The 20,980-nt window shown below is 39.2% G+C and overlaps 1 protein-coding gene across 5 annotated transcripts in view; it reads left to right on the top strand.

Annotated features, from left to right (window-relative positions):
• Positions 1-20,980, top strand: part of LOC136872065 (focadhesin) — a 226,888-nt gene that overhangs the window by 52,496 nt on the left and 153,412 nt on the right. For all 5 annotated transcript variants that reach the window (XM_067145921.2, XM_067145922.2, XM_067145923.2 and 2 more), the window contains exons 5-6: positions 15,003-15,206; positions 19,552-19,717. In XM_067145921.2, the coding sequence (XP_067002022.2) occupies positions 15,003-15,206; positions 19,552-19,717 (370 nt within the window). The remainder of the gene's footprint in view (positions 1-15,002; positions 15,207-19,551; positions 19,718-20,980) is intronic.

Raw genomic sequence — 20,980 nt, 5'->3', positions numbered from 1 at the left:
CAATTAATCACATAACAGGCGACATGTATAAAAGTTAACCATACTAAACTTTTCAACTATCAATAATCTACACCACACTAAAAAATTAAAGACTATATACACTTCTAGTCCTCTCGGATAAATGATGTACTCCACAAGCAAGAAACCATGAAAAGATGTAAGTTTAAAGTAATAAATGTCTTCCTTTATGATTGTCTCCATAAAACTTGGTCACGTTTTACGTATACCTTCCGCCAGGTTTGAGTGAAATATAGATCATATCCTATGCAACACCAAACGAAGAGTGCAGGTTGTCCTTTGTCCAGTAGAAGGGCTTTTCTCCAGTAAGTATCATTATGTGTAGCCGGAGGTCACTTTGCCTAGCGAATAGTTTGTTGCAATCCTGACACTGAGAGAGCCTTTCCCCTTTATGAAGAAGCAAGTGGGTGTGAAGATTACTAAGTAGACAAAACGTCTTATTGCATTTCATGCAGGGGTTTGGCTTTTCTCCAGTATGTACGACTTCGTGTTGTCGGAGGCTACCCTTAACTTCAAACGCTTTATTGCATTATTTACAATAGAAAAGACTTGCTCCAGTATGCATGATGATGTGTTGTTTGAGAGACAGGCTTGACTAAACGTTTAATTGTATTCCTGACACTGAGATGGTGTTTCTCCATTATGAAAAAACGGGTGCTTTTGTAGATTACCTCGCTGGGTAGGCGTTTTATTGCATTTCCGGCACTGGAATGGCCTCAATCCAGTATGTATAACAGAGTGTGTTCGGAGTTTGGTGTTAGCTGTAGACGGCTTGTTGCATTCTTCACAGTGGATTGGACTGTCTTTAGTATGGAAGCGTCATGTGTTTTCGGAAGCTAGATCTTTTATTCTTTCAAATGCATTGTTACAATCCTGGCATTGGGAGGACCTTTCGCCATTATGAACAAGCAGGAGGGTTTGGAGCTGAAAGTCTACGGAAATTGTTTTATTGCATTCCCTGCACTGGAATTTCTTTAATTCCGTATGAGGAATTGCGTGTCTTTGCAGAATGCTCCTTGTTGTAAACCACCATATTGTGATTCTTTTTACGGCGGAACGGCCTCTGTCCAGTATGCACGTTGCAGGAAATTACCCCTGGTTGTACAAGCTTTATTGCATTCGACACAGCAGAACGGTTTCTCTCCAGTATGTGTATACCATCTGTGTTCGTTGACTAACCTGGACCCTTGGATAACAGTACTGTACATATTCTTGACTAAAGAATCTCCCAGAAAAGGATGAAATTTAAGCTTAACCTCCTTCGATTTACTCTGTTTATTAGGACTCGCTCCTACGTAATCAGCTGTAATATCTTCTTCTGGATTCCCAAGGACTTCAAAGCGATTTGCTGTTGTTATGGGCGATGTGTAGTTTATGCCGCACATTGGGGGTACTTTCAATGTTTGTACCGTCATATTATTCTCTTCTACAATGTTTTCACGATCTAGAAGACAATGGATTTCTTCCTGTGCATTTTTCTCTTTCTTAATATTCTAATAATTTTTTCCTCAATAGCAAGCTGCAGCTTGATTTGGCGAACGATAGCAACGATAAACTCGGTAGCCACTTCATCAAAGGTCCCATGGCCATTTTCACCTTAGACCACGTTTGTATCTCGTTCTTATTTTTCTTGACCCTGTGTGTTTAACACCTGTCTACATCATAACCTGCACGTTTCCCCAAACTGTCTGTATACCGGTACTGCCATTTTCAGTCATGGCTAGACAAATTTCATTATGACGTACTTCAAGTTTGAACGACTTGCAACGACATCGCATTGATGTACCAGACCTCTGGCCCACATGGGTTTTGTTGTTCAGGTGGTTGATTTGCAACTTGTTCTTCAAACAAGTTAGAAATTCCACAGTGCTTGGGACTCTGAATAATGTTCTGTCCATTCCATACTACAAGAATATCCACTAAATAAAATGCTGGCACGAATTTATCATAGAATAATTAAGTAAATATATTCTTGTTCCACCACGCAAAATAGTTGCCTTATCATTCATGGTGCCACTACTCCAACACTGGCTTAGATGTCAAATACTGCCACATTACACTGGTCGTAATCAGTAAGTTACATATCATCTAACAGAAAGTTTGAATGACTTGCAACAACCGTCGCATTGATGTACCAGACCTCTGGACCACATGGGTTTCGTTGTTCGGGTGGTTGATTTCCAATCCGTTCTTCAAACAAGATAAGAGACTCTATGGTGCTTGCGGCCCTGAATAATGTCCTGTCCGTTCCATAATACAAGAATATCCACTGAAAAAATATATAAATAAAAATTAATTCTTCCACACAAATATATCACAGAATAATTAAATAAATATATTTGTCAACACATTAACTCTTGTTCTACTACGCAAAATAATTGCCTTATCATTCTTGGTCCCACCACTCCAACACTGGCTCAAATTTCAAACGACCGAGCTCGATAGCTGCAGTCGCTTAAGTGCAGCCAGTATCCAGTATTCCGGAGATAGTAGGTTTGAACCCCACTGTCGGCAGCCCTGAAAATGGTTTTCCGTGGTTTCCCATTTTCACACCAGGCAAATGCTGGGGTTGTACCTTAATTAAGGCCACGGCCGCTTCCTTCCTACTCCTAGCCCTTTCCTGTCCTGTCATCGCTGTAAGACCTATCTGCGTCGGTGCGACGTGAAGCAAAAAAAAAAATTCAAACGCTGCCACCAGTCGTAATCAGTAAGTTACGCATCATCCTATGGAAAGTTGGCACTCACTTCACGCAACAATCAAAAAGCATCCTGCGATTTCACAGTATTTTGGCCAAAAACAACGTACATACGGGAGCACTCCGTGACCCTATCTTACTCAACCGCCATTTTCCCATTGTTTCAGTGTTAAAAAGGTACCGTAATCAAAACATAATTCTAAAGTAGCTAGTAAGTAGGGAGGCTATTAGCTTATACTATTTATTAGTTTAATGAATCGTAGTAGTATTATAACAGTTGACATTTGACAATTAATTAAACTCGACTGTAGCCTGCCTTAGGACTATGAGTCATGCTCATGACCACTCAAGAGTACCTGTTTTATATTGGGAAGAACGGCTCAGTATTGTCTTAGTTTGTATGTCACATCGTTGCACAAGACTTCAATAATATGTGGACAGTAAGTGAGCCGACTGACTCAATAACTTAACCAACAGTATGTTGAATCAGAAAACCAGTGGGCTACTGTACATCTCAGGTAGCCTATACAAAATATGACGATTTAAAAAATCCTCTGCTGATAGCAAAATTTCATATTTTAAAAAATGACTTAGCGAGTTGGATCTGTGGTTAGTATCGCGTAGCTATGCGCTTGAATTCAGGGGATGGTGAGTTCGAATCCCATCACCGGCAGCCGTTAAGATGGTTTTCCGTAGTTTCCGCATTTTTACACCAAGAAATCCTGGGACTGTACCTTAATTAAGGCCATGCCTGCTACCTTCCTAATCCAGGACCTTTCCCATCCTATGTCGCCGGAAACCTGCAATGTATTAGAGTGACTAACATTTTTTTTCTAAGAAAGGAGTTCATAGTATGAAGACCAGAAGGCAGCAGTGAACAATGAATGCTGTTGCTGCTGTCTTACCATTACATACTACACAGATGCAGTAGGAGCGTGACTCTTATGTGCCATGAATCGGATCACTGTATCGATTCAGTAATGTGAACGGAATCAAATTAATCGATTCAGTAAAATGAATCGAATGTCCCATCACTACTCCCAGAAAGGTTATACACAAAAGAGAATTAGCCATAAAAAACAATTGTCGACTCATACAATCACTTCCCTGACGGGGTAATTTAGATAATAAAGGTTTAACAAGTTTGATTATCCCAAATGTAAAAGATTAACACACACCTTCTTAGGTACAGTGGTTAGAGCAACATAGTTGTCATTATGACACCTTTCAGTATATGAATTTCATTTAAAGAAAATATTTTTGAAACAATTCTCAAACTAGAATTATTCTACAAATTGTTATATTAAAGCCCCACAAAATATTGGTAGTTAATTCACAACTAAAGATGACCTGAATTACATTCTCTTTCGTAAACAGAATTTATTGTGCACTTAAGTAATTTGGGAAGTAGGACAGTATAGATTTAACAAGTTCAATTAACCCAGATGAATATATGCAATCCACTCAGTGATCTTCAGTCATCGAATTTGCTCGTCACATCGTTGTATCTCCGGGGCCAACAAGAACTGAATTGCTTACATACAGATTTCCAAGACTAAGGGCCGGTTCTACCACCTACTAGTAAAGTAGCGCGTAATTTGCCCTCCGCGTAAAAGGATGTTTCCGTCCGACCACTCCCAGGTAGCGCTATCGGCAGCATAAATCGTCGTTACCCGGCGCGTAATTTCTCGGCCACTTCGAGGGCCCGATAAGACTTTACCTGCCGGGCAAGTTCTGAGAGCTGAACATTATTAGCTGTATTTCTGGTGATATGCAACTCAAATTAGCTTAGTATACTGAAAAAAGCAGTATACTGTAACAGTGATCGATATTGTATTGCAGGATTTTGAACATTAATGCTTCCCTTTAGTTGCAACGGTCACACCAGCCTCTCGCATCGGTAGCGCAGGGAACACATTTTACACGTCAAGCTTTCGTAAAGAAACTCTAAAAGGATGTAAAATCAAAATCTATTTGGAAATCATTTCAAATGGGCTTTAATTTTCTACTTTTTCAGTTTTCGGACACGAGCTATATATTACTGTATGTATCCTATCTAACCCAAGCGTTTTGGTAGCGTAATGGTTAACACGTTCGCTTCGTAATATGAAGTGTGCAGGTTCGAGTCTTTATTATGACGAATCTTTTTTATTTCCATTATTAGCGTTGTGTTAATCTGTATGCCTCTTTTCATACGTTCTTATCACAATATTATGTCTACTAGGAAAATTGCTTTATATGTATGCTACCTATAGCAAGTGATGTTATGATTAATAGCACATAGGACTGTCGCCCAGGTAGCAGATTCCCTATTAGTTGTTTACATAGGCTTGTAAATTATTTCGAAGAAATTGGAAACTATTCCATTCCCGAATTCCTCTTCCTATGAATGGATATTTATCCCGATTAGTTCTTTACATTTACAGTACCTTCCAACTTTATCTTCATAAAGTTAAAAATTAAAATGAAATGCTTTATCAATAAATGGAAGCATCTGGAACTAAACGAGGTTACAGAATAGAGCATCGCGGAGATACTTAATTCACGGAAGCCTGCAGATAGAATGCTCAAAGGCAATAAGTCCGTAAAGAAGATGTGTGTATATACATATATGGAAGCGCGTAAAAGAGAGTTAAGAACAACGGCAGGGAACGAAAATACACTTTAAAATGTAAATTAGAAATACGATGAAAACCTGCGTACCTTCTATTACGGAGCGAGCGACTTGACCAGTCTACTACGAAAATACCTTTCAAAAACGCTGCCTTGCATGACAGGTTATAACTGGCGTAAGAAAATGTAATCTCGAGATTTTAATCCCAATTAGGTATTGATATTGAAGATCATAGATTAAAATCACGAAAGCTCGACATGAATCGTTGTCCATAACTCTTAAGACTCCCCTTATTAGGCTTTTTGGTGATAATCAGCAGACGCAAGCACAGGGAAATAAGACAATCGAAATGGGTTTCATGCATCTGACGATAGACAGCACCACACTCGAAAGCGAGAAATCGCTGAAAATCAGTCTAGCCAACTTCGTATATCGGTGTCTAGCTCCGGGTAGCTACCTAGCGCTTGCGCGGAGGTGGTTGGACGCAAGCCAAAGTACCAGCCGATTTACACCTCCAGGTAGTTTACCTCCCGGGCAGCTGCCAGCCACTTTACCAGCAGATGGTAGAACCGGCCCTAAGTAAAAAATGAATCGAAGGCATTAGGCTCTCACTACACGGTGATGTGATCACCCCGGATCAAATAAAATCATCTTGTCTCCTTCTACTCGAAATATAATTCAAAATCCAACAGCAATAGCAAAGGTAGGTCTGTCCTGTACCACACTCCAAACCAGAAAAAAAAAAAAAAACACGGTCGTCTATTGTCGTTATGCATGGAGAAGACGAAGCTGAGTTGAGTTCCGTGGTTGCTGTTAGATGGCAGTACAATACGGACAGCATGGCTGACTGGATGCTAGCACTCACGTGCATGATCCGTACTATTACGAGCTTGCAGGATAACATAATGATTTCAGTAATATTCCGACGAGGTCAACAGAGCAAAAATAATTCATGATAGTTCTGATTCAATATGGTAATTTGCTAAGTGCCCAAGTACCTCTAATTACTTCAAAATTCATCAGATGTTGAAGTGCTGGTTTCCATCAACCAAGACAGATATGGTTACAGACGAACCGATACCATGCTAGTCAAGGAATGTGCAAGCATAGGGCCATACAGTGGGTCCACTTAGGCCAGTACATTGCTCATCAAATCTGTGGTTCAAGTACTCTCGGACTTCATGGGGGAAATAAGGTGTTGCACCATCGTGTTGTAACCACAGCCTACCATGAATATCAAGAGATATGTCTTCAAGGAGCTGTGATGGCATGGCTAGACCACATTTTTAACAGTTTTTTAAGGATTACAATTAAATTGTAATGTAATAGTTTTATTCTGAATCATTTCAAAAAGTACCTCAATGATCATTTTCCGACCTGTGGTTATTTAATAAAACCATTGCTTTTGTCTCCCCTATCATCCCTTGAAGTTTGAGTATTGAAATTTGTTACACATAATATAAAGAAAAGTTGCTCTATTTAGAGAATATTATGAACTAACACATCATCATCATCATCATCATTCTAAACCATCTCCAATTTCCTGGGTGTGGTATATGAGCCTCCTCCATCTCATCCTGTCCTTGTACCATTCTTCCCTAACAACTTGTCCCAATCATGACCACTCAGCAGTACATCGTTCTTAACTAAATCTATCCATTTCCTTCGTGGCCTTCCCACGGGTCGTCTTCCTTCTACTTTTCTGTCAAATTTCTTCCTTGCAGTTCTTGTTTACTGGCATCCTCTTCATGTGACCAAACCACTTCAGTCTTGATATCTGAATCTTATTGAGGAGAGAATCATCTATTCCTACTTCTTCTCTAATTTTCTCATTCCTAATTCTGTCTTTCCTGGTTTTCTGGATCATAGTGCATAGGAATTTCATTTCAGCTGCCTGAAGTTTGGAATTATCTCTATTGGTCAATGTTGTGGTTTCGAGACTGTATGTAAGAATTGGTGTATAATAGGACTTGTACAATGTCATTTTTGTTTTCATGGGTATTTGCTCATTCCACAGCAGGTGTCTTACCTGGTGGTAAAATTGTGTTGCCTTATTGATTCGATTGTTCACCTCATGTTTTGCTAGGTTGTCATTTGATATAACGCTACCCAAGTATTTGAAAACTGGAACGTTGTCCAGTTGGGCTTCATTTAACATGGCTATTGGTTCTGCTCCTTCGCCATACGCTTTCAACACCACCGTCTTGGTCTTGCTGATGTTTAAACCATATTTCTTAAACTCCTCATTCCAGCTTTGCATTCTCTCTCCCAATTCCTCTTCTGAGTCACTCCAGATCGCAACATCATCTGCAAATGTGAAGGCTTTGATATCTCCATGCTCTTTCCTTTTAATAGATTTCATTACTACATCCATTACAATAATAAATAGAAGTGGTGACAATGAGCTGCCCTGCTGTAATCCTCTCTTCGTTTCAGACCAGTCCGACAAACCACATCCTACTTGAATACAGCTTCTATTCCCACTATACAACATTTTCACTTTGTCTATGAGGCTGTCTCGCACTTGAAGTTCTTTCATGCATTGCCAAATTCTTTCCCTTGGTACACTGTCGTATGCTTTCTCAGTGTCCAAAAATATTAGAAATAAAGGCTTGTTCTTCTCCCAGTATTTTTCCATTAGCATCCTAATTGCAAATATAAGGTCTGTAGTTGACCTTCCTGGTCTGAAACCATACTGATCTTCTTCCAAAATTGGTTCAACAATATCTCTGATCCTGGTCTCTGTTATTTTTTCCAATATTTTCAGGACATGAGACAGTAGTGTGATACCACGGTAATTAGTACATTTTCGTTGGCTTCCTTTCTTGAACAGAGGTACAATGATGCCCACCTTCCAGTTCTCAGGAATAGTATTTTCCTCCCATATCTTGTTGAGCAGTCTGTAGAGCCATTGGATTCCTGGAATTCCCGTTGCTTTCAGCATATCTGCACTTAGTTCATCTATGCCCACTGCCTTTCCTTTCTTCATGCTCTTGAGCGCATTTTCAACCTTAAGCCATGTAATTGGTGGTTCAGTTGTGATTCCTCGTCTTGGCTCTCCTCTATCGTTGTTATGTTTTCTGTATCTCCATTCAGCAGCTTTTTGAAATAGATCTTGAGTTCTTATTTAATTTCTCCCTCTTCTTGTGTCAGAGTTCCATCATCACGTTCTATTGCTTCTATGGTCTCTTGATCCCTTCGCTTGTTTTTCACTACTCTGTATAGCAATTTCATATTTCCTCTACTGCCCTCTTCCAGTTTGTCTGCAAACTCATTCCATTTCTTCTCTTTTTCTTCCCTTACAATGTTCTTTACAGCAAGTTTCTTGTTTCTGTATACTCCTTGAAGTCTTTGTATTTCTTGTTCATAATAGAGAATTGGGAAAAGTTAATATCCACCTTTTCAATACAATGTATTACGTGAGGGTTTTACATTTAAAACATCACGTTTATTTACATCTGGAATTCCTATTTTTATTCTTAAGTTCATATAATAATGAGCTTTTCTTTTTGCCTGGTTGGCTACACTATTTAACATTAAGAATTTCATTCTTTAGGTTCCGTATTGAATCCAGATTCACAATAGAGAATTGGGAAAAGTTAATATCCACCTTTTCAATACAATGTATTACGTGAGGGTTTTACATTTAAAACATCACGTTTTACATCTGTAAATAAACGTAATACATTGTATTGAAAAGGTGGATATTAACTTTTCCCAATTCTCTATTGTGAATCTGGATTCAATACGGAACCTAAAGAATGAAATTCTTAATGTTAAATTTCTTGTTCATTTCGTTCTTGTCCCTGTTTTTGTTTTTCGTTGTCCAGTGCCTTCTTTATTTGGTTTCTTTCCTTCACTGCTGTTTTCACTCTATCATTCCACCATGGTGTCTCCTTTTCTCTTTTGATAGAATTTGTAACTCCACCTAGGTTTTTGGCTTCTCCCACAAAGGTGTCTTTGAAGGCCTTCCACTCTTCATTAACGCTGATTACTTCACCCTTCGGCAAACTCTGTTGAATCCTTAGTTTGCATTCTTCCTTTATTTGGACTTCTTGCAACTTCCAAGTTTTAACCCTTGGTTTTTTCATAATAATTTTGTGCATTTCACAATGAGAGTTAAATATGTGAGTAGTGAATAGAAAACAAGAAAGAGAGAATTTTATACAATTGTTAAACTATTAAACAAATAGTGGATTACACCAGGAAGAATAGCAGTTTTTTAATTTATTCAAAAACGTATTTGGCAAAAGGAAATAAGAAAGAAAAGCATTAATGAAAATAATGAAGGATAAGAGATATGCTTGTCCTAGAATAATGATACAGTATACTGACTAGTAGGTTAAATTTAATATTAAATGCAGTAATATATAAATTGTTGTATTGTGATATCAGTATCAGTTTTCCTTAATTTAATAATTAAAATGCAGATGAATTGATCGAGAACTTCCCTTCATTGACTCATTCATTCATTCATTCATTCATTCATTCATGAAACTCTCTTGCCATTTGGTGGTTATCTGTGACTGGGAGAGAGGACTTGGAATCCAGTCCATTCATTCATGCACTCAGTCATTAATTCATTTTGGCAGTCAGTATTTCATTAATTCATAATGGAATGTTCAGTTCAGATCATCAAGTCATTCACTCACTCAATCAATCACTCTTTTATCAATGAATGCTGGCTATCCATGACCAGGTGAGAAGAGTGATATTCATTCATTCATTCATTCATTCATTCATTCAATTTGTTTATGACCACAGTTCAATAATGAAATCATCCATTCACTAATTCATGCAGTCATTCACTGTCATAATGTATGTTGTAATTGTACGATAACTGCATAAGACTTGTGACACAGAAGTAAGCACTAAGTAAGTTTAGGAAGGTGAAGTTACATGTTGTCCTGGATTATATAACATAATTAATGTCTAGGGCAAAATACACAAGAACCTCGTTAATCCGGATCGAAAATAATAAACATTTATTTTTACTTGCACAGTATTTCTTTTACGGTGTCGACTCTTCTTGAATATCTTTTCCGCCAGGGAGTTAACGACAGGAATCGGAAGTAATTCAGCCGCGGTCTATCAATAGTACCGTCCCAGCATTTGCCTGGAATTGAGAATGGGAAACACTGGAAAACCATTCCCAGGACGGCCAAGGTGAGATTTGAACCAACATTCTTCTGAATGCAACGCACTATTAATTCACTGATGGTGAATTCGAAAATGAAACCAGCGCTCCATCAGTAGAAACAATGACTCATGGAGAGGCAACAATTCAGCTGGACAAACTGAAGGAGTATTTAGAATCCTTGACTGAAACCACACCGGCAGAACTGTTGTTTGCAAGAAATCAGCTTCATTTCCCATATCAAATCCTATTTACAAAAACTTAATAACAATAAGAAATCTTCCACCTTTTTGATACTTATATTTGCATTTAAGCAAATCAATTAATCATACACAGTACATGTTTTGTTCCCCTTTAGAACATCTTCAGCTGTTTTACATTGCTTAGGTGAATTCACTAAGTATTTATCTTTTTAAGAACATCTTAAACAGGTACCTTGTGTTTCTTAAATGCTACGTAAATTTAAAATAAATTAAAAACAGTGTGGATGGTGGAATGGGGTAGTGAAATGAGAGGGAAATGGATCTATTTATAATTAGTCTATTTTAAAAAAACTATTTCTATTAATTTGAACAGATGTTGTAAAAATGTTTTCAGCACTTTTATCACTAAAAGATTCTGCTTGTCTTCTAATAAAAAGTTTTTTGAAAAAATAACTTTCCTTTGTCACTGTTCTGAATATTTCTAGGAGTTCTCTTCATTTACTCCCTCCAAGGTGGTTGCTGTTTGTTTTAAATTTACAAAATGTATCTTGAATTCGGTTAGTTCAGGAACCTTGAGGCTGATTGCTGTTTTGCTATTAATAAAAGAGCCTCCTCATAATCTTGTTGTAGTCAAAATCCACTCCTAATGTGTCCTTGGAGGAGTGATGGCTGAAGAGGGAGTAAATGAAGAGAACACCTAGCAATATTCAGAACAGTGACAAAGGAAAGTTATTTTTTCAAAAAGCTTTTTTTTAGAGACAAGCAGAATATTTTAGCAATAAAAGTGCTGGGGAAACATTTATACAACATCTGTTCAAATTAAGAGAAATATATATATATATTTTTTAAATAGGCTAACTATAAGTAGATCCATTTCCCTCTCATTTCACTACCCCATTCCACCATCCACATTGTTTTTAATTTATTTTAAATTTATGTAGTATTTAAGAAAAACAAGGTATCTGTTTAAGATGTTCTTAAAAGGCTAAATACTTAGTGAATTCACCTAAGCAATGTAAAACAGCTGAAGATGTTCTAAAGGGGAACGAAACATGTACTGTGTATGATTAATTGATTTGCTTAAATGCAAATATAAATATCAAAAGGGTGGAAGATTTCTTATTGTTATTATGTATATGTATAAGTATATGTCGCGGACAGAAGGAAGGTCCATTTTTTCAGTGCCTACGCTCCACAAACCAGCCTAGATGCGGAAACAAAAGATGCCTTCTGGGAACTGCTTGATGAGAAGACTGCTGAAGTGCCACCAGAAGACTACCTTATCATTGCCGGTGATCTGAATGGACACGTTGGACAGAGGAAAGAAGACCACACTGCCCATGGTGGACATGGATATGGAGAGAAGAACGGCGATGGCCAACGAATTCTTGATTATGCAGAAACTCATGATCTGATCATCTTGAACACCTGGTTCAAAAAGCATGATACTCATCTAATCACGTACTACAGTGGCTCCAATGCAACTCAGATTGACTACATCCTTGTGTGACGACGGAATTTCAAAGATGTTCTAGATACAAAAGTTGTTCCTTACAAAACCGTCGCGATGCAACACCGACCTGTCATCTGTAAGCTACGGATGAAGTTGCCAAGAGCCAAATACTTACCCAGAAATGGGCCTAAAGGAATCAAATGGTGGTGCTACAAGGAGAAGGAGGCCAACATTGTTACAAAAATTACAGTGCCACCAATCACCATGGTTGAAGAGAGCTGGACTAAACTGAAAGACGCCGTTCATGAAGCCGCACGCTCTGTTCTTGGAACAACTAAACCAGGACGACATAGAATTGACAAAGACGTGGCTTTGGAATGACGATGTTAAAGATGCAGTGCGGAAGAAGAAACAGCTGTACCATGAGTTTCTTTCAGATGAAACACCATCTCGTTGGAATGCCTACAAAACAGCCCATTGTGAGGCGAAGAAGGTCGTTGCAGTAACAAAAGCAAACCGATATGCAGACCTATATGCAAAACTTGACACGCGCGAAGGCGAGCGGCACATTTACCGGCTACTCAGATCTAGGCACTGCAAAACGGAAGACATCCAATGTTTTTACGGCATCAATGATGAAAAAGGTGACCTGCTGTTCGACTGGAAGAAAGCGCGAGAACGCTGGCGGAGCTATTTTGAGAAACTTTCAACCGAAGAATTTTCCCACCCACCAATCCCAACCACCCCCACTATTGAAGGCCCAGTGAAGGAAATTGAAGTCACAGAAGTTGAAGCTGTTCTGAAGGAGATGAAACCAGGGAAAGCCACCAGCCCCGATGATCTTCCGGGAGTTCTGGTGCTCTGAACGGTGGGATGCGGCAATATGGCTAACACAGCTTTTCAATTAGATCATCAAAGAAGGTCAAATACCATCAGATTGACGACAGAGCATTACCGTACCAATCTTCAAGAAGAGGGGAAGTCCTGCCGATTGTTCTAATTATCGCCCAATCAGACTTCTGAGCCACGCGATGATCTTCGAACGTATTCTCGACAAAAGGATTCACCAGATAGCCAAACTTACAACGAACCAAGCTGGATTCGTGAAAAATTGTGGCACAACAGATGCAATCCATGCTGCACGGCTGTTAGTTGAGAAACACCATGAAAAACATAAGCCTCTTCATCTCGCTTTTCTGGATCTTGAGAAGGCCTTTGATCGGGTGCCACATGACCTAATCTGGTTAGCGCTATGAGAACATAGCATTCCAGAGCACCTTGTTAAGTGGGTACAGATGCTCTACGTAGAACCAAGGAGTTATTTTCAAGCTGCCGCAGGAGCATCCGACGATTTCCGCATCACTGTAGGAGTACATCAAGGCTCTGCCTTATCACCACTGCTGTTCATTCTTGTGATAGACACTGTTACATCAGACCTGCACAAGCCAATACCATGGACACTTCTCTATGCTGATGATGTCATGTTGGCTGCTGAGAATAAGTCTGATCTCCAGCGCCAAACAGAAGAGTGGAACAACTGACTAGCGCAATACGGCCTGCGCCTCAACAAAAAGAAGACAGAGTACATGACATTAGATCCTTGAGAAGTTGGAACCATCCACGTTGATGGTGAAGATCTACCGTGAGTAGAGAAATTTAAATATCTTGGCTCCACACTCTCTCACATTGGCAGACTTACTGATGAGGTCAACACAAGGATACACGAAGCCTGGCTGAAGTCGCGAATGACAAAGGGCATCACCTGCGACCATCGGATGAAGGACCATCTGAAATCTAAGATCTACAGGACTGTTATCCGTCCTATTGCTCTCTACGGCACTGAGTGTTGGCCTGCTACAGAGGAGGTAGAACGTCGACTAAGCGTCGTGGAGACAAAGATGCTTAGGTGGACAGTTGGCATCACTAGACTGGATCATATTTCAAACAACAATATTAGGAAATGCTTTGGCGTTGCACCGATCGAGAAGAAAATGCAGGAAAACTGTCTGCGCTGGTTTGGACATGTGTTGCGTGCAGAAGACAATACACTAGCAAAGTCAGCGTATACATTGGAAGTCGCTGGAAAGAGGCCCAAGGAGCGACCAAGACAGCGATGGATCGATACAGTGCACAACGACCTGAAAGCTGTAAGACTACATCCTGACATGGCCCGTGACCAAATTAAATGGAGACAACGAATCCACACAGCGGGCCCAGCCACCAGGCGGGACAAACGCTAAAGAAGAAGAATTAATTCTTTGAGAACTTTTGTTAGTAAAACGTCTCCGTGGTTGTGCTGCACGCAAAACGCTCTTCAAATATAAAACAGAAACAACTCGTACATTATTTTAGTGCAAATAACATAGTCATAAATGTAAGAAAAGTGTTCTGATATTTTTTTGTACAATTGAAAAAAGATATTACTGTACAACTTGTGTTAATAGATTATATAACATGTACTGTATTTGTTTTGTAGTGTTTTCCGAATTATCTGGATTTTCAATAATCCGGATCAGTTCCGGTCCCACTTAATCTGGATAAACAAGGTTCTTGTGTAAATAATATTTAGTGTAGTGATAGTCAAATAATTGTAAGGAGGAGAATGTAATGCATGTATCGATTTAATGAATTGCAATAAACGAAAGCTCTCTCTCCAGTTTCAGGCAGTCTGGAACTAGGGGGTGGGAGTGTTCTATTATATTATATTCTATAGCTTATTACTTCCCATTTCTGTGTCTATCTTGCTTTTGCTATGGTCTCATTCTACTCATTATTTTTCCTTTTCTAATTATTTATGTTCACTTATCAGTGTGGATGATTGATTTCAGTAAATTTGTGATGCACTTATCAGGCAGTATTTCAAGATATTTTAATGTTTCAGGAACTATTCAGGAATCATCACTGCTGTTGGACAGATATTAGTCATTGATCTGAGAGGTCATCTGATGACAGGAACGGCATACAAGTGCCGGTTCTCCATGCGATCACCTCAGCATCCTCTAATTACTATTTTGAAGCAGAAACAGGACTGTTGGCTGGATATATTCAATCAGATCCAGTTCTTGTGCAACCACAATGACAGTGTGTAAGTAGCAAAGAGATTTATTTCTTCCATGTAGGCCTACATCTTAACTCCGGATGATACATTTTAACGTTTTGAAATTGGAAATGTAGCATTTTGATTTGTTTATTTTGCATTTTGTAGCGGTAATTTAAATAACAGATCACCCTGTACGAAAGCAGGTAGCTGCAGCAAGAAGTTTCCTCGACCTCTCATCCAAGAAACTCAAACAGCAGAAGATGGATACCCACAATATCGACGAAGAGCTCCAGGAGATGATGGTTTCACTGTTGAAATCAATGGTGTTAATATGTTAATATGTTAATAAAGGGAGTAATCAGGCAACATTTAGTCTTGAAAATGAAAAGGATGAAGTAAGATTCTATGAGAATGGTTGATACGTAAGCAGCTCCGAGGCTGTATGGAGAATTCTGGCTTTTCCCATCCATGAGAGGTTCCCGAAAAGGCCTTCGAAGAACAAGACGTTGAGTACAGGTCTTTTGACTCAGTGATTCAAACGGACGACGCCGTCCATTACCCCGTAGAATTTCTTACTACTCTGAATTCTTCTGCTCTTCCATGACATGAACTCATTCTTAAAATCGGGGTACCTATAATGTTACTAAGAAATCTTAATCTGCCTAAATTGTGCAATGGAACTAGGCTACAAGTACAAGCTTTGCATGAAAACATTGTAGAAGCCACAATAATCACTGGGTCTGCTCAGGGGAAAGACAATTTTCATCCCAAGAATACCGTGAATCCCAACAGAATATCTGTTTGAGTTTTAAAGAATACAATTCCCTCTCAAGGTGTGCTTTGCCATGACTGTTAATAAATCTGAAGGGCATTCACTGAAAATGGCCAGCATCGACTTCAGAGAGGACTGTTTCTTACATGGACAGTTATATATCGCATGTTCCAGAGTTAGCTCTGCCAGTAGCTTGGTCATCTTAGCCCCAAAATGTAACATGACAAACGTGGTTTATAAGGAGGTACTGGGGTAGATGAAACTCCATTTTTCGGTGGGTTTTTATACTTCAGGAATTTTCACATAATGTCTTAGTGTAGTACTGAGGAATGATTACTTTTATCAAATTACTAAATCCACTGATTTTCAATCAGCGCCCAGGCAAAACCACTGGACATAAAGGTAATGTAATTTTGGATATCTGCTTCTATAAAAGTGCAGGTACTCACCAAGGAAGGATTTTAAAAAATTCCACCTCTAAGGGGGTGAAATGGGGATAAAACCCTCATTACTCATTACTCCGAAACTGTTCACCGGACAAAGTTCAGCGATGTTAAATAGGGAAAAATCCCTCAAGTGTTAAATAGGAATATTTATTTTTATTTATTCATGTCAGAAGTACAAAATAAAAAAAGGAAGCATGAAATGGAAACAAGTACACAAATATGTGTTCATTAAGTGACTTCAAACAGTTCCCACCCAAAACTTAGCCACTTCGAGAGCACTTGAATTAGCTTGAGACAAATCACTCATTATACAACTGGATGGGCACAACAGACAACATAAGAGATGTTGTGTTGTTTGAAATTCGCCACAATAACATAGAACTGTCTTAGTCATTTCACATGATGGTTCTTCCTATATGTCTTAGATTTTAAATAAGTGGTCTTAAAATAACACAACCCTAGAGGGTTTAGACCAACGGGATAGGTGGGGAGGGAAGAGGTGAGTGAGGTCTGTTGAAAACCCGCTTGACATACAAGGTTGAAATGTCACATGATGCTTACCCCTCACTGTCTTAGATTCTAAATGAGACGTATTAAAACAATACACCACTAAGGGGTTCTGAATGGGGGTAAGGGCTGATGATAAAAATATTCCTCTGAAACTGCTTGACATACGAAGCTGCAGTTTCACACGATGGTTCCTCCTATATGTTTTAGGCTTCAAATAAGAAGTGGTCTTAAAACAGTACAGTCCTAAGGGGTTTTCACTGGTGGAGGTGGGATGAGGCCTGATGACAAAAATATTCATTTCTCTGAAACCGCTTGACTTATGAAGTAAATATTTTAAATTATATCGTAGGTATTAAGTAACATCAGGTTTGAAAAAAGTAACCCCTCAGGGAGTTAAATGGGGGTTAATATCCTTAAACAATATATTAATTCCTCCAAAAACGTTTAACGTATGGAGATAAAATTGGAAATGGCGGCATATATTTTAAATCCCAGGTGTGAAATAGGAGATATTTTAAAACATTCCACCCCTAAGGGGTAATTGTTCATTTCTCCAAAACGTTTGACCTACGAAGTTGTAATTGTACAAGAAGGTTCTTTTTTTTACGTCCTGAGTGTCAATTATCGTATACTTCAAAACAACATTTCTTCCCTAAGTGGTTTAGATAGGGGCTGACTCTAAAATGTCACAATATTCATTCTTCCGAAACTGTTTCACATACGAACTTTAAGTTGTATATGGAGGTTGGTCTTCTTTATACTAGATGTTATCTAAGAAAACATTCTACACTTTCTACACTTCTAATACCGTTCGACATACACATCACAATTTCACAGGTTGATCACTTCTGCGTCCTAGATGTTAACTAAGGGTTTAAATCATTCCTATTCTATGGGATTAACATTAGTTTTACATCCGAAATTAAATAATCATTTCTCCAAAACTGTTTGATGTACAAACTGAGGATATATTTCATGGGCCCAGCCGACAGTGAACTTTCCAAAATGTAAAGCATTCAATTATACTGTAAATTTCAGTATAATACCGTAGCAAAGCACTGGTATCTTGCTAGTATGAAGATAAAGTTGGGATTCAACAGGACAGATTGGGGCAAATATTCATTTATAGGATGAGGAGTAAGGGATTCGAGTAAAATATCAAGGGAAATGTTCAATAAATTTCCATGTTCATTCGTTGAAAATATTTAAGAAAAAGCTAGTGAAAACAATTATAAATAAATATAAGTATGAGGAAAACAATTGATACGGAATCTGCCACTTGGGCGAGGGCCCTAAATACAGATGATTGATGATGACCCCACCATTGGTAGCCATGAAGATAGTTTCCTGTGGTTTCCCCTTTTTACACCAGGAAAAACTGTATCTAATTAAGGGCACGGTCGCTTTCCTCCCTATCCTAACCCTTACCTCTCCTTATTGGACAAACCAATAAAATAAAATAAAAAGAGATAGAATAAAGCTGGGACAGTCTACTGATGAAAAAATGGTTTTTGCACTTCTGCAATTGTTCAACAAAAGGAAGATGTGGAAGGAATTATCTTCACATGTACAATGTGTCCAGATAAAGTAAAGTTGTTCCATTAATTTTCATTGAGTTGAATTTTCCCTGCAGGTTCTCTCCTTCATTAGGTTGAACATTGGACTGTAAAGTAAATTAAGAGGAAGTGTAAAGCTATTGATTGGTCTGGTAGACGCGTATGGAAGGAACTTCGAAATGATGCCTTTAAGACCTGGACCGGGCCTATCTTCATGGGAGGAAAGGTAGTTGTTCTGTACTCAAATGTCACACAAACTAATTCACAGTTAAGCAATAGCAAGGGGATTTCACTGCTCTGAATGGACCAGTGCTCCGAAGATGTTATGCAGCATATTCGCGGTTCGTGCAAGACCAGGTCTATGTTCCAGCTCAACCCGCTGCCCTTTTCCAGACTGCAGTGAGATTGAAACTCTTGGACACGTTCTAGGCTCATGCCCCAAAGGTGAATTGCTGGTGAATGTAAGACATCACAAAGTGAGAAATACTTTAGCCTCATTCTTGAAATCATTAAGATTGGAAACCCATGAAGAAGTACACCGTGAGTCAGTCCTCTAAAGGATCTTTTAGAAGAGCTGATATCGTTGCAGTAAACCGGCGCATTGGAAAAGCCGTTTTATTAGAGCCAACAGTTTGCTTTGAAACAGATCAACATCAGGCATCTGAAGTCAGCCAGGAGAAGAAGTCCATTTACGAACAATGTCTACCAAACCTCTCAGATCACTACCATGTTCCATTGAAAAACTGGTGTGTTATAGGACTGCTGTTTGACAGTAAGTGTGCTGTGCCACTGTTGACCTGGAAACATATGAAAAGCGTAGCATTTTCTTTAACTTGTCTAAATGACATCACCTTAAATATTATTAAGAATTTACTTAAAATTCTCCATCACCATTTGTATTTCACGTAATAGGGAGTCAATTCTATTACTAAACTATGCATACTGATAATCAACAATGCAAGTAATCATGTTCTTGTTTCAGGACTCCTGTGGTCACTGACTATTTGTAAAATGATATTGCTCTTGGAGAATTAATGTCTATTGTCTCGTATTCTGTGGAGTATACACATCGAGTTCATAATATCATGCTGTTTGATTGCTTTCAGTGTCGCGAACTGTAGTCTGGAGCTGCTGAGGCCTTTGTTTCTGTACATACTATGTGCTCCTTCTGCACTGCCTGCTGGGTGTCGTCGACAAACGTGGGAGCTGCTCCTCAGGCTTAAACTGCCAGAAACTAACGACTTTCTCATGGAAATATTGTCGTGGCTTTTGGTGAGTTTTATTCTTTTTACTTTCAGTCTGTTGTGCAGTAGTTGTCTGATTCAGGTCATATATAGAAATATTTTTTTCTTGAATGTTCTGTATCAAGTCCCCCTGAAGTTGGCTATCAATCTGACATATTTGTCTCTGTTTCCTGCTACTGCAAGTTTCATGTATTTGTCCAGTTTTGAATGTTTTCCAGTCAGATTGCTTATTTTCTTTCAAAACCTCTATAACCTCCCCTGCGAACCATGTGTCTTCACAATGGTGGGGAGGCTTGTGCGTCCCAGTGAACCAGATAGCCGAGTCTCAGGTGCAATCATATTGGACGGGTACCTGTCAAGAGACTAGACTAACGAATGGAACGTCGAAAGGTGGATAGTAGGCTTTCGGAAGTTGCGAGGGCAGCAATGTAGATGATTATCTGATATGACCTTGTAATAATACTTAACATGGCTTATCTGCGTTGATACTGCTACACACTGGGCGAGTTGGCCGTGCGGTTAGGAGCGCACAGCTGTGAGCTTGCATCCGGGAGATAGTGGGTTCGAACCCCACTGTCGGCAGTCTTGAAGATGGTTTTCCGTGGTTTCCCATTTTCACACCAGGCAAATGCTGGGGCTGTACCTTAATTAAGGCTACGGCCACTTCCTTCCCATTCCTAGGCCTTTCCTGTCCCATCTTTGTCATAAGACCTATCTGTGTCGGTGCGACGTGAAGCAACTAGCAAAAAAGATTCTGCTACATGGCTGAAGACAACGGGAAACAACAGTTGTAACTAACTGCCTAGGACATGCAACTCTCTCTGTATGAATGATGTACTGATGATGGCTGATGGCTTCTTCCCAGGTAAAATATTCTGGACCAGGTGAGTTGGCCATGCGGTTAGAGGCGTGCGGCTGTGAGCTTGCATCTGGGAGATAGTGAGTTTGAATCCCACTCTCAGCAGCCCTTAAGATGGTTTTCCATGGTTTCCCATTTTCACATCAGGCAAATACTGGGGCTGTACCTTAATTAAGGCCAAGGCCACTTCCTTCCATCTCCTAGGCCTTTCCTATCCCATCGTCCCCATAAGACCTATCTGTGTCGGTGCGACATAAAGCCACTAGCAGAAAAAAAAATTCTGGAGGCAAAATAGTCCCCCATTCGGATCTCCGGTTGGGGACTACACGAGAGGAGATAATCATCAGAAAGGTGGATGCTGACATTTTGCGATTTGGAGCGTGGAATGTTAGAAGTTTGAATCGTTGTGGTAGGTTAGAGAGTCTGGAAAGG

This window comes from Anabrus simplex, chromosome 4 (assembly GCF_040414725.1).
Source record: "Anabrus simplex isolate iqAnaSimp1 chromosome 4, ASM4041472v1, whole genome shotgun sequence".
NCBI classification, from domain to species: domain Eukaryota; kingdom Metazoa; phylum Arthropoda; class Insecta; order Orthoptera; family Tettigoniidae; genus Anabrus; species Anabrus simplex.
This window is presented reverse-complemented; position numbering and strand designations above follow the sequence as displayed.